Source organism: Opisthocomus hoazin, chromosome 1 (assembly GCF_030867145.1).
Source record: "Opisthocomus hoazin isolate bOpiHoa1 chromosome 1, bOpiHoa1.hap1, whole genome shotgun sequence".
Lineage (NCBI taxonomy): Eukaryota > Metazoa > Chordata > Aves > Opisthocomiformes > Opisthocomidae > Opisthocomus > Opisthocomus hoazin.
Window position 1 is genome coordinate 15,620,900 of NC_134414.1, and position 13,871 is coordinate 15,634,770.

The 13,871-nt window shown below is 46.5% G+C and overlaps 1 protein-coding gene across 3 annotated transcripts in view; it reads right to left on the reverse strand.

The window, feature by feature from the left end:
• Positions 1 to 13,871, reverse strand: part of MTMR2 (myotubularin related protein 2) — a 68,093-nt gene that overhangs the window by 21,990 nt on the left and 32,232 nt on the right. For 2 of the 3 annotated variants that reach the window (XM_075417681.1, XM_075417690.1), the window contains exons 3-5: positions 5,695 to 5,770; positions 2,331 to 2,425; positions 2,042 to 2,152 (exon numbers count right to left, since the gene is read on the reverse strand). In XM_075417681.1, coding sequence (XP_075273796.1) covers positions 2,042 to 2,152; positions 2,331 to 2,425; positions 5,695 to 5,770 — 282 coding nt within the window. The other variant, XM_075417698.1, reaches the window with a different exon arrangement.

Sequence of the window (13,871 nt, forward strand, 5' to 3'; positions counted from 1 at the left end):
ACAGACCTCCTAGCTCTTACCGGGCTCTCCGGCTGAGCTGTGCCAGAAGACAGCTGGAAGGGACTGCCTCACAAGGTACCTCACAGTGCTACTGCACATAGGGGGCCCAAAGCCAGTTTGGTGCAAAGCAACCAATGCCATCTCCCTTTAAAGCTTGCATGTCTCAGAGCACTAGACAGGATGGCAGAAACTAACAACTCCTCCACTTTGCACAGCAGCATAGCTTCCACTAAGAGTGGTAACCCAAGACCTCCTTTCCACATTCATCTACAAAATCAAATTCAGAAACTAAATAAAGCATCTCTAAGATGCCAAGATTATCCAGCCAAGCCTATAACTCAAACACTTGTAGTAAACAGTTTAAAAGCCACCAGCAGGAAATGAGCTATCAAGTTCAAGCATATCGCAGAATCACAGAACCATAGGGGTTGGAAGGGACCTCTGTGGATCATCTATTCCAACCACTCTGCCAAAGCAGGGTCACCTAGAGCAGGCTGCACAGGACCTCGTCCAGGTGTGACTTGAATATCTCCAGAGAAGGAGACTCCACAACCTCCCTGGGCAGCCTGTTCCAGGGCTCCGTCACCCTCAGAGGGAGGAAGTTCTTCCTCGTGTTCAGATGGAACTTCCTGTGCTTCAGTTTGTGCCCATTGCCCCTTGTCCTGTCGCTGGGCACCACTGAAAAGAGTCTGGCCCCATCCTCCTGACACCCACCCTTCAGATATTTATAGGCATTTATAAGAATACTTATAAAGCATTGAAGACAGTACAGCATGTCAGAGAATGAGATAAACAGCTGAAGACTTATATGTCTCACAAGACTGAGATTAGGTAACTGGTCTCAGACGGAGAACATTTCAGGATGCATATCCTGAATATCCTGGGCCAGGCAGGATGGCACAGACGTATGTGCTGTCTGGGGCCAAGATACCTATCGCACAGTTTGTGCCTGGGTTTCCCACCCAGGGAAACAACGTGGTTCGCTCCAAACCTGACCATGTGTGCAAATTTGCATATAGGCAAAATGGCTGAGAACCAGGAATCCAGATCAAAACAGGGAACAAATTCTCTTGCCAGAGCAAGCAACCCTACGTTAGCGATGGAGGACCATACCGCAACAGGGTGAGGAAGCAGCTGGGTGATTTGGTGTGGATTATATTAACTGCTCCTGACTCAGCACACCCACAGCTTGAGGCTGCTTAGCTTACCGGTGCCTCAGAACCACAGCAGTGACCGGAGCAGTTCGGGACTCACTTTCATTTCTCCATCTGCCCTTATCCAGCCAGTGGCATCCTTTCGGCCCGGAGCAGGCTCTGACAGAGCTCTAAGCAGCCCGAGACCTGTGAGGTTCAGACCCAGCTCTCCCCACACGGCCACCCAGGGAAGCAGAGGGGCCGTGCCCTGCTGAACACCAGAGGTACGGATTTAGGACGGGAGCTGGTGGCTTTATCTACTTTGTGGGTCTATAGTAAGTAGACACAAGGAGGTGAATTCTTAATTTTTATTGAAGTCTGTATTTCCAGTGATTCCAAGGGCTCTTGAGAGGCACACGTAAAATATCTACTGCCTTGAAAGAAATGAAAAAACAGCCCTGAGGAGGACTGAAGGGTACTCGCCAGTCCCGCACCACAGAGCACAGCAGCAACTGGATGCAAGCTCATGATACAGGGGGAAATGTGCCCCTTTCTTGCTCTTGAAATGCAAGTGAGTGAAAGGCATTCTCTACTCCACAACGACTGGAGTCTTCCTGGGACAGCCTGGTGGGCAAGCCTGCCAACTGCATTAGTGGGATGCAGGCCTAGGTTTCCACTGTGAATAAAAGACATTACCTAGCACAAAGCCTGAATAAAGGTTTGGATTTTGTCTCGAATGACTTGAGTTCGAGAATCCTGAAAATTACTTTTAAAATCAGACGTTTTTTGAGGTGTGTGAAATCATGCTGACTGAAATGTTTCACAGAACTTCCTACAGTACTACAGAGAAAAACTTCTAAAATATATGTTCCCCTTCCCCTATTGTAAAACAACAGATTGAAGTTTACCTTGCATACAATCTCCAGCCCATACGAATTCTCACCGCGACTGGAAGCGCCTCCAATTTTCTCCACTCTGTTGATTACACCTAAAGATGCATCTAGGACAAAAGGAGGGTCCTGTAGACAGTTGAAATTTGTGAGTTTAAAAAGGGGAGGGGGAAAAATCCCCAGCTCCTGCTCCCTTATGCCCATATTGCCAAACATATAGCTGTGATTCAAACAAAATTACTCTCAAAGAACACCTAGGTCTAACAAATTGAATAGCAAACAAAAGCAGACGGTTTCAGAAGCTTACCCGTTCCATGCTTTTAAAATACAGTCTATAATTGGTAACAGTAAGGGTTCCTCTGATTGCTCCAGTGAAAGGGCAGATGTAAGTAACATCCTTAGCTTAAAAAAAGTAAAAAAAAAAAAAGTTGTTAAATTCATGGTTAATTTATGGGAGTAAAATTATGACAGCAACAATATTTGGGGGCTCTACTTTTCAGGTGATGGAATGAAAACCAGCTTTATCTAGGGTTCTAGTCTAGCGCTAACGTGCAAGTTTCAGTTCTGTGGAGAAGCTAAGAGTCTGCGTATAAACTGAACTCCAGACAAGCACCATCACCTAGAATCCCATGTTTGCACAGAACTGCTACCCCTGTAAAAAGCCAGTACTCGGCTGCAAACTGTTTACTCTTACTGAGCAACGCATTGCCAGTAGCTGAGAACACCATGCACGAAAAGAGGAGACGATTCCTGCCTGGATGCATACTTCTGAAGCTGATAACAATCTGCATAAAAGCTAAGGATCGTCCACAAGCTGGTTGGTGCCACCAAGGACAGGAGAAGGCAGTTCTCCTACACGTGGCTTTGAGGATGCTTGGGTCCTTCCGCACAGCCTTGCACGCAGACTCAGAGGGATGACGGCCCTCGTGCCAAAAGCCAGCGGAGCTACAGCAGTTTCCAGCAGCCAGGAATCTGCATAGCACCCAACTGCTGGTGATTTTAAGTCTGAAGTCAGCAATCAAGTTACTCTGCAACAATTCAATTATTTTTGAGCCTGAGTGACGGTGACTCAAAACAGTCCCCTTCTTAAACGGCCTCATACTTTTCTCACTTTTTCCAGCAAAAGTCAAGAGGTGCTGCTGGTTTTCCACAGCAAACACCTCCCCTAACAGCCCTTCTGTTTTACATCAATTAAAAATACCAACATTTAAGTTGTTCCCTCCCCTCTGCTGCCCAGCAATGATCCATCACGTCTTCTGCCACTGAAGCAGTTGGCTGGCTGTGCCGTAGCAATGGTTTACGCTGTCACCAACAAGCAATGACAACCCTCAAATGTTCAGAGATCCTGTCAGAAGGAGACCCACTGACTAGAGCTGCCAGATCCATGCAAGAACCCCCTGGACCATCTTAATAACCACAAGCTTCCAAACCCTATGGGATCCATTTTGCAAGGGCTGTGGGAAGTGAGGAGGACAGGTCGCCTCCCAGCCAGGTGACAGCCACCACGCACAAGAAGCATGAGGCTGCTGGGGTGTCAGGATGGGGAACCTGAATTTCTTCTACCTTTATCCCATCAGATGTAGCCTGGAGGGAGCGAGGAAGAGAGACTGCCTTACTCCAAGGCACTGGCAAGTCATCTAACTAAATCATCCTCACGTCAACTCTGCTTCTGCATAGTCTTCACTGACTCTCGAGATGTGGATATGGAGAAGGATCCTTAAAAAATCAGGGGTGACTAATTCAGAGCAAAATACGTAGGCACAGAATTTTTGCTTAAAAGTAAATAACATTTAAAAATATATATATATACACACTAGCAATTTCCTAATTTATTTATTTTAATGTACACGCATTTGCTGGAAGGACAATTAAACACAAAATGCTTCTAGCCAGCTCTAACTAAGCCAAGTGTTTCATTATTGGGTGATTATTAATCACTTCTTTTCAAAGACTAGTTCGACAGAAGTTTGAAAGCATACTCATGAAGCATAACAAGGGTGAGGGCAGCCTGTCTGGTTTTTCCACTAGAGTTCCCATTATTCAAAATATAATTTCAAAATTGTTTGGGGGAAAAAACCCCAAACTACTAATAAGAGAAGTACATCCGAATTTACATCCAAAAAGGAACAGGGTTTCAGAGTAAAGAGGAAAGGTGCTAGAAAAATGTTTTCCAGGTAAGGAATCCCAGGCATGAGCTCAAACACTGGCCTTGCCAGCTTGCAAGCCACATCACCTTTCACATTTGCATTTAATTAGCTTGGTTTCCTAAGGAAACAATTTTACTTAATTACACGGCACATGTACACATGAACCTACACACATGGCTTGTGTGACCTTCACCCTGCCAAGGCTGCAAGATTTCAGCAGTGTCTACCTGATAAATAGGGATCTCCAAGGCATTAAGATCCTTCCCTGTTTGTGAGAACGAATGCCAGGTATGAGAGAGGTTGTACCAGTGCTACTACCACGGGAAAGTCTAATAGGCTTCAGCTTTGGTAGATATACAAGAAGACACAGGCGACAAAGATACCAGAAATCAGGATTTATTAATTTCCCTGCTTACGGAATTCTTGTCTTTTATAGGGCAAATCCTACCCCAGATTATTGGGTTGGCTGAAATAATTTTTTTTCCCCTCCCTGTAAAATACAAAGAGAATTACATTTGCCGTTCTTGATGCTTTTAACAGGAAATAATTATTGCTTATGAATAACAAGGATTTCCTTTTTGCTACCTTTAACTTCTTGCTGGACCAGGCAGCTGCTGTCTGGCCTACTCCGAAAGCCACCCAGTCTTACAGACTGATGGGGCTCATCACATCATCTGCCAACAGACAAAACACCAATAACTCTGATCTCCTACACCATTCCCCAGGAACGCTTCAAAACACAGTCTTGCTGCCAGAGCTAACTGTGCCCGTGGAGTGAGTTAGACGTCAGTCTGCAGCGCGTGGCTGGAGTACGAGTTCAGAGTCCTTAGGAAAGGAGCAAAGAAAAGGACTGAGCATTGAGGTGGGATTTTTTGTTTATGTTCTTTGGGGTTTTGGGTTTTTTGTTGGGTGGGGTTTTTTGGTAGGGTGTTCAGATTTTTTTAGGACTGAAGTTGCTTTCTTTCATTTCATTTTAAGAGGAAAGCAACATGTTAAACTAGTGGAAGTAAAATCTTTCACAGAAAATTAATCAAGAGACTTACTCAAAATTTCAGACTAGAGTGCATCAGCAAACCTGATGCATGTCAGAAAGTCTGGATTAAAAAAAAAAAAGAAAAAAGACCCAATCCCATATGACAGCAAGGTCTCTGCAGCAGCACTGTATTCTCTCCTGCAAAAATCGACACACAGTCATGCTGTGTCAACATGCAAAGTCACTCTGTGGCAAGCAGAACTTGAAACAGTTGATCCACGTCCTCTCAGGAGGCAGCAAAAGCAAAGCTGTACCACCTATCTCAACACTCGTGCTAAGATATGTTGAACTGCCTTGCATTTGCTACATGCTGAGAGGAGACGCATAGTTACCTTGGCTCACGTGATATGCAACAACTTGATTAATGAAACAACCCGATCATGGTTCTCAAACCACCAGCAATTTTCTGTCGGTCAATGACTGCCCGGATGTTTTGCTCTGTGGATATTCTACTTGGTCAGCAAACAACGAGGAATTTCCTCCTCACATACCCATGTCTTTAATGGTTTCTCCTGGTAGCAAAGGTGGCTCTTCCATTTCAGCCAATTTATTTGTCTCCCTCAGGACCTAGGCAAATGATAGAGGTAGAAAAAGAAATTCAGTATGTTTTCATAAACCAAGAAGTGTACGTTTACCTGCAACGGGACAACAATATCAAGGACAACAAATATTCAAAGATCTTTAGGTACCGCCTAGTGTCTCAGCCTCTGAATGGTCAACACAAAGCATGTGAGAGACCTCGGTGCAGTCCTCGAGCATACCACTGGGCCATGCCGAAGTGTCCACAGCAAGGATGTCTGCGACGGAGAGGGGCTGCAAAGCAGGCGGCGTGCTCCGGCAGCAAACGTCCCAGGTGGCTGCCTTTCACGCTCCAGCCTTCTCCTCCCCAGCCCACCATCACAAGGCAAAATCTCTCGCAGTTACACACAGGACCAAAGGAGTCAACTCTTACCAAAGGTTGAAGTGATCAGCTATCACCATGACGCTATCAACGATTAAGTAGAGCAATTTCTAGTTTACACTGAGGAAAGTTAAAAAGGACACCTTGTCACACCCCTGTCTTCAGTGAGGGTCCGACAACTTCAACGATCCTGATTTGGCTCAGTTAGTAGTGACTTGTTACATAGGTTATATTTTGATAGGCATGTAGAGGAGACACAGTTTCGATTTTTTTTGGCTGCCAGATGCCCCCTCCTCCCCTTTCCCTTGGGTTAAAGTCACACCACAGGGCACTGCCTTCCACAGGTGTGACTGCATTTGCACAAGGGTTTTCACAAGAACAGCTGCTATCATGAGCAGATGGACATTTTAGGAAAGCATGGCTGTACCTATGGAAAGCATGACCTGAGGTGTAAACCTACGGCAAGAACTAGGGGAGAAGAGCGTATGTAAGTGACCAAGATGAAGGCTACGCAGCCAAACACGGATGGATTCAATCACATTGCCCGTGCCTCGAACTGGCCAAATGACCACAACCACCACAGCACACCAGCTGCTCAACTTAGTAACACAGACAGGGAGCAGGTAAGTTAGTCCAGACTCTGCCTCACGCTGTAGCAACCACAAGACTTTGGGTTTAAAGTCGGCGTGCATCCCACCTGGTGGAGACAGGCAGAGAGAGCTCATGTCTGCTCACAACTGAATGTGCAGACTCACCCAAAATGCTTTCTCTATCTTCATGCGAGGGAAGAGAAAGAATTGTTCTAATTTGACATCAGGAAATCCCTGCAAAGGAAAATCAAAGACACGGTCTAAAGTGGCACTCCAAAACCTGACACATCTGTAGTCACCTTTCATGTAGGATCAAGCTGGAGGGAGAGCCTCAGGGAAGAGAAATTCTCTAAGCTATGCAAAAAAAAAATGAAAACACAAACCAAAGAAATGTCATGCCACAACAAAAGCATGTTCCAGCATTTTCATGCAACAGATTGATGTATAGATGAAAAGATTAATAAGATCAAAGCCTTCTTGAGAACAAGATGTAAATTTTTAAAAATGCATTCAAAAGACTCTTAAAAAAAAATAAATAAAGGTAAGCATAGTCCTGACTTCCTAACAGGAACCTCACAACCGCGCCCACTAAGGCCAGCTCTTACCACGGAGGCTGCCAGAGCAGCTGGACCGGGCTCTACGGGATGGCTAAAGCGAGGTCACCATTGCCAGAGCTCACAGTGGCACCACCCAACTTGCAGGAAAGCTTCTCCTCCCCCATGCCAGCAATAGCCGTGAAAACAAGGTTTTGCCGGTGTAACTAGCAGAAGTCTGTGCTGAGGACTTCTTGTCAGCACAGCTGCACTGGCCGAAGATCACACATGCCATCAAAGCCCTGACCGACGGCCTCCCCGACAAGAGCCTGTGATGTAGACCCACTCTCAACTCCTGTGTGTCAGTTTTTGCGCTTGAGTCATAGCCTTGAAATTAGCAGAATCACATCTGGGTTATGACAATTGAGACGGAGGCTTCTGGCTAATTAGTCCGTAAGTGGTGGTTGTCTTCGCAGCCTTTTATCTTGGAAGGACGTTAGTAAAAATACACTCTGTGTTCAGGACACGACCACAACTTCTTTGAGAAGGTCCATGCCCCAGAAGGGCAGCAGCTGCTGCTAGGATCCCTTCGGCCAGCAGCTGGACTCGCTGCTCTCCTGCAGATGTCAGAGGGAGCACGTCCAGCAGTAAACATGTGGAGGACTGGGCTGTATCTTAAGCCAAAGCAAACATGAGGTAAGACACATAGGAAGCTTTTGGTACAACAAACAGCTGCTGCGATCGCTAGGTGGTACTGCAGGTGGGGGAGAGGAGGAGGAAAGGGGCAAGCAGTATGAAAGACAAAGACCTCCATGTCAACACCGTTCTGCTAAAGACAAGGTTGAAAGCTTTTTTGGTTTAAAACCAGGCTCTTCTAACTCTAATATAATTCATCTGCTCACTCACACTCTCTGAAATGTGGAGTCCTCAGGGTCAGAGGAAAGGATTAGCGTTCCAAACCTGCGCTCACTTCAACACAGGGCAGCGGATGGATGGCCTCCTGGAAGCACGGCCCTCCAAGGTCAACAGCTTCTGGCCCCTTGCCTCCACTCCTCCTTTCCTTTTTTTTTCCTCTTTCCTCTGTTTTTTTTTTTTTTCTTTTGGTACAGAGTTGAGGACTAAACTGTCATTCTCCCCATCCCCCAGCTGACCTCAGCCACACAACCTACCTCCGGTAACACAGCCCCAACCTCCTTGATGATGACTTCAAAGCTGGCACAAGCACATCACCCCTGGATAACAGTCATCCTTCACAAGAGGCCGAGACAGACACGACCAGAAAGCCCAGGGCAAACACTTCTCTGGTGTGCTGGCCTTTGCAGCATCTGCTCAGCTCCTAGTTGGAGTGAACACTTGAAACCCATCCTGGCAGGAACCTAGAAATGAATGGTAGGCATTTTCCTGAAATCCAACTCCATCAATGGCTCCTTAAAATTGATTCAGGGAAATGCAATCTGTGTGCAGCTGACAATGCAGGCAGCAGGCGCAGGAGAAGACATCTGGGGCAGTGCTAAAGGACAGGGCACGGCAGGAGGGAGGAAAAGTGGGTGGATATGGAAAGAGGAGTTTTGGAAACAGATCAAGGGGGAAGAATTGGATGGGACAATGGACATGGAGCTCTGGGAGGATGCTAACACCATAGATGGACCCTCTGGCCCTTCTATGACTAAAGATATGACATGAAAAGCCCCTCCATCTTACTGCCATCCTCCCCTCCCAAAACCAAAAATGGTTCATTAAACTGTCAGAAAAATCTTATTTTTGTACATTAGCCTATTTTAAAGTCTCTAAAAGTAACAGTCTCGGGCCCAAATATAGCCCTCTGCAAATCTTGCAAAATGAAATCAAGAGCTCCAGCGAGGCAAGGAAGCAGTACGGGAGCCAGGGACCCGACTGTGGCAGCCCAGCTGCAGGAGACGACGGCTGGCTGCTGGTGCATTAACGCTGCCGTGTCTCTGAAATGTTCCTCCGCTGTGTGCCTCAGGTCTTTAACTGTTCAGTGGGAACAAAAACGAAGAGCGCTTCGAGATCTGCAATGAAGGTCACAGCCAGAGCTGGGCAGAATCAGCGTTCCTTGGGAACAGGACCATGTCGGCGCAGAGCCACACACTGGCCGTGTCCGTCACAGCCAGCACTCGGATGGTGTCTGTACGAAACAAATACAGCCACCAAAATTCAGTAGACTACTTTGCCTTGCCTCTACGCCAAACAAGGTCTTTGTTATCTTTTCCCCACAAAAATGTTATGCTTGGTAACTGAAATCTCCGGGGGAATGAAGAGTTTAGTTACACATCAGAATAACTTTTATTTCTGTCGTCTTTTACCGAGTAACGTAAGATACCCATTCCACCCATCAGCAGCTCTCCCTCTAGCTAGCACTGCTCTCCACAACACTGAGCACAGGAGTACCTTCGCACCAAAACCAAGTCCTGCCTCAGCTCAGAGAGGGTGTGAGGACTTCATGCCACCACCTACCTTTGTTCTCTGCTCAAGCAGCGACTTGGCAGAGCAAACCCACACTTGCTACATTTAACAACTGCTTCTCTTACTCCGGGATCGCACCTCGTGTTAGCTCCAGCCCACTTACCCATGGCTGCAGGTGCAGAGCCCTCTCATGCCCTCCCACCTACAGCACCCAAGGCAGGGAAATCCTGACACTGTACTGTTGACACAACCTCCAGATCTCAGCAACAAAACGATCACCTCCTTTGCTTGCATGCACGGGGTCAGGGAAAGAGGTTTAGAACCTGCTAAAAAGGGAAGACTGCGCCCTGCCTCACCCCTTACCCCTTCGGGCTGCGATCCAGGGTACTGCAGTTCTGCCAAGCCTCTCCAACCACGTGTCCCCACTGCCTCCTAACACAGCAGCCAGCGTGCCGCTCCAAAACTCTCTCTCCTGAGCGATCTCCCTGCACAACTCACGCACGTAGCTCATCCCCAGCAGCTACGGCCAGCTCAGGGTGGTACAATTACAGTGCATGCTAACTCTTAAGTACAGGGTCTCAGAGGCCTGTGCATCGCCAAACGCTGCTCCAGAAGGACGTGACAACGTGCACAAAACACATATTCTATATTCATATTCTATATTCAGGGTTTGCTTTTGCCTGTGAACAAAACAACCGACACGCTTCCCTCTTGTCTTGCCTGTGAGGCATTTGCCCACCAGTGGAGCTGCACGGCCGGGACGACAACACACGCCCTGCGCTGGCTGAGGCCGACCCAGCATGGCCTCCTCGGACCCAGCCTGCCCGCGTCGCCACTGCTCCCGTGTCTGGCTCAGTCAAGACGCCTGGGTTCGCTTAATGGCTTTTTTAACGGACGTTTTTCCATAACCTGGATCATTTTGCCAGGACTGGCTCAGGGTGCGACAAGACAAGTGGGGGCACGCAAACCCTGGGTGAAGGAGGGAGAGCAGCCGGACTGACCAGGGACAGCAACCTTGTCACGAGCCTCCAGAAATCAAAGCTGCATGAAGAGAGCACCTGAGGTCCCTCCTAGATATTTTCCAGTTATTCTCTTCTACTTTCTCCTGAATATCTGAGTCCTGAAACTCGCATGCAAAGGTCAGTTTTTTTGGCTTCATGCAGCTTCAGGGGAGAGACTGTAAGTTCATGTTACCAAATTGCTGTTTAACAGTTTGCCCAAGTCTGCACAGGTTCTTCTATCCTGAATCACAATCAAAATGTACAAAAATAATCTTTTTTGGTTTAGACAAAATTAAAGTGTACCCTTTTCGTGATTTTCTTCCCCTCTGAGTTACTCTCTCCTTGGTAACCTCCTATACGCTCCAAATCATTTTGCACATGTTGAATAGATTTGTTACGCACAAAGCCCCAGTGCTGGTGCAGGATGCCTGACCCGACACCGTGACCACCTTGCTCCTGCATTATTCCTTTCCCCAAAACCATTTCTGCCCTATCCATTCAAAAGACAAGGTGCTTTTGTTCCAGCTACACACAGTGCTGTTCTGTGTCTCCTACAGAAGGAAGATGGTCACTTAACTGGTCCCTTGACATAAACATAGATAACCTGTCTGTACAAACACACACACAGAAAATTCCTTCGCATCTGCGGGCCCTGAACTCTCAGGTTTGGCATGTCTGCCTTGTGAGCATGCACTGGTCAGCAGCCACAGGCAGCATCTATGCTGCGGGGACAAGCACGTGCATGTTGCACACATGTGTGTGCAAGAATATGCACACAGACTTAGCAGATTTTAAAAATATGTAGCTTTTCAAATGCTGTGTGAAATATGAATTTGAAACAGCCAAGTGAAAGGCTTTATCTCCTACAGTAAAACATTTGTCTGATAATTTAATGGATTCCCTGGGAATACTCTGTTTGTAGTTAACACACCTAACCTTTCCTCCCCCCCCCCCCCCCCTTTCTTTTTTTAAACGTCTTTCTCTCAAGGACTGGCACACGATTAAATGCCCTCCTGAATCAGCACTCCTGGCACTCTGCAGGCAGGGTAGCCAGTAAATGCAGTGCAGGAGTATCCTTTTCATCCAAAGCTGGAGATCTACACCTGAGCTCGTCAGCCTCGGCGTTCTGCACAGCCAGTGGCAAGCAGCAAGCCTTGGAGATTCACCTCCAGGACGAGGGCCTTTCTTCCCACCGAAGGCTGAGCACGAGGGTAAGCAACGCCAGTGCAGAGCTGGTAGAGCGAGTCCCATCCCTGTTGCTTCACTGTGGCCGATCTCCCGCACATCCCGACACAGCTGAGTAGTCACAACCTGTACCTTATAGCAATGTCCAGCCCCAGTCTGTGCAGAGAGGCAGCAGGCGGTGAGCCAGGCCAAACCCAAAAATTGCATCAATTTCATTACAACAGGCATGGCTCCAAAGCTTGTAGGATAGGTCTTATCAGCTGAGTTACCAGAGACAGTTTTTGGGTCAGAGCTGGCTGCTTTCTGCTGTCTCAGAGAACAACCTGAGGGAAGTCAGCCTTTCTGTAAAGGCTTAGCCATAGGATTATTTTTACGTACTTGATATTTTTAGTTGATTCTTTTTGTAAATCAAGAGCAAATCATATACACCTCTGTAACCAATGTTCTTCTCCTTTCAAATCTCTTTTGGTGGTCTCAGACCACGTTCACCCTTTCATCTTTCATGGCTGTTGCCATAAAAGCCAGCCACCAAAGGACAGTGCCACTATGGCAGGTATATCAAGATTTATCATTACCCCAGCAATGGTGTAAAAACCTCTGAAACAAAACAGATACCAAAGCTCTTTCCATTCACCTCTGAAAAAAACCCAGAAAACATGGAGGTCTAATTCTGTCTGGCTGATGCTGACAGAAGCTGCAGAACTGACACAAGTTTAATTCAGAGTTGCCTAATGAAGACCCATACGCTTATTTACTATAACTTTTCACAGGTGCATTGGTTTCTTCTCTAAAGGAAGCATTTCTTACAACAGGAAAAAGGGCATATTTTTTCTAGCATTTTGCTGCTAAGATGCTTCTGTCTTCTCAATGCTCCATTAGAAGGATCGCAAAACGGCAGCCATGCTTATGTGACAAATCCTCCTGTAGACTGCAAACACTGTACTACTTCGGAGAGATTTTTCAGCTGCCATTTGTGGCTATTTCAAGCGTACTTTGAGAAGATTTATGCAATATGTATCCTACTGGAAATGTAATAAAGCATAAATCGAGTAAGTAAACAGCCTTTGTTTATTATTTTTGAATCATCAAGAATACGACAGCAGAATGACTATGGGAAGGAACAGCAGCATTTCTGCACGACTGAGGCACAGGGACTTTTCTAAGGATTATGACCAGATGAGCTGAAAAACCGTGTTGGAGACATTCAGACCAGCACGATACTGATTGTACTGACTGAAATGCTTTGTGTCTTATTCTTTTGGGATATTAGAATTTGAAAGGGGAAAAGACAAAACGCCATGGACAGATGGATCATTTCAGAATTGTACACAGAGAATCAAATATACCGTCCAAAGACCACATCAAGCCCATTCAGCTCCTCAGAGAGCACTCAGCCAAAGGCAGCTTCCTAGCGCAGTTAAAAAACAACACAAGAGGCATTTAAGTTATCAATAAAATGTTCTGACAACAGACCATTGATTACACTACTCTAAAGACAACAATCACATACAATGTACACTGCAACTGCCTTTTAGCTATGCTTTCCTGGTCTCAGAAAGACCCAGATACAACTGAAAAAAACCAAATCACAAACTGTGATCACTACCTACTGTGTATATTTTGAGGAAAGTATCAAAAGGCTTGAGAAATCACTTGCTTACTTACCACTGTCTTGAAAATCTTTACAAAGCTGGAGATTGATGTATTTTAAATGAAACTAACACGGTCACTGGGTAATATAAAGGGACTCCTCTAGAGGAGGAAGTAGCCACCAGGCACTGTTTCCCCAGGGTTTTCTGCTCTGTTTTTCCCACGATGTACCTCTGCACTCCGACCCGAGTGTCCAGTGATGAACAGCAGCCTCTCTGGGCTGGTGAATCTCCTGTGCCCTCGCTGTAGAAGTACAAGGCAAGGCTTAGAAGCTCAGAGAAATACATTGAGGGCCACTCATTCAACCATGGCTGGCTTGTCTCTTCAAGTCGGTATGGCTTGGTGCCTCAGGACAATTCTCTCATTAGCCTCCAACAGAAAGTT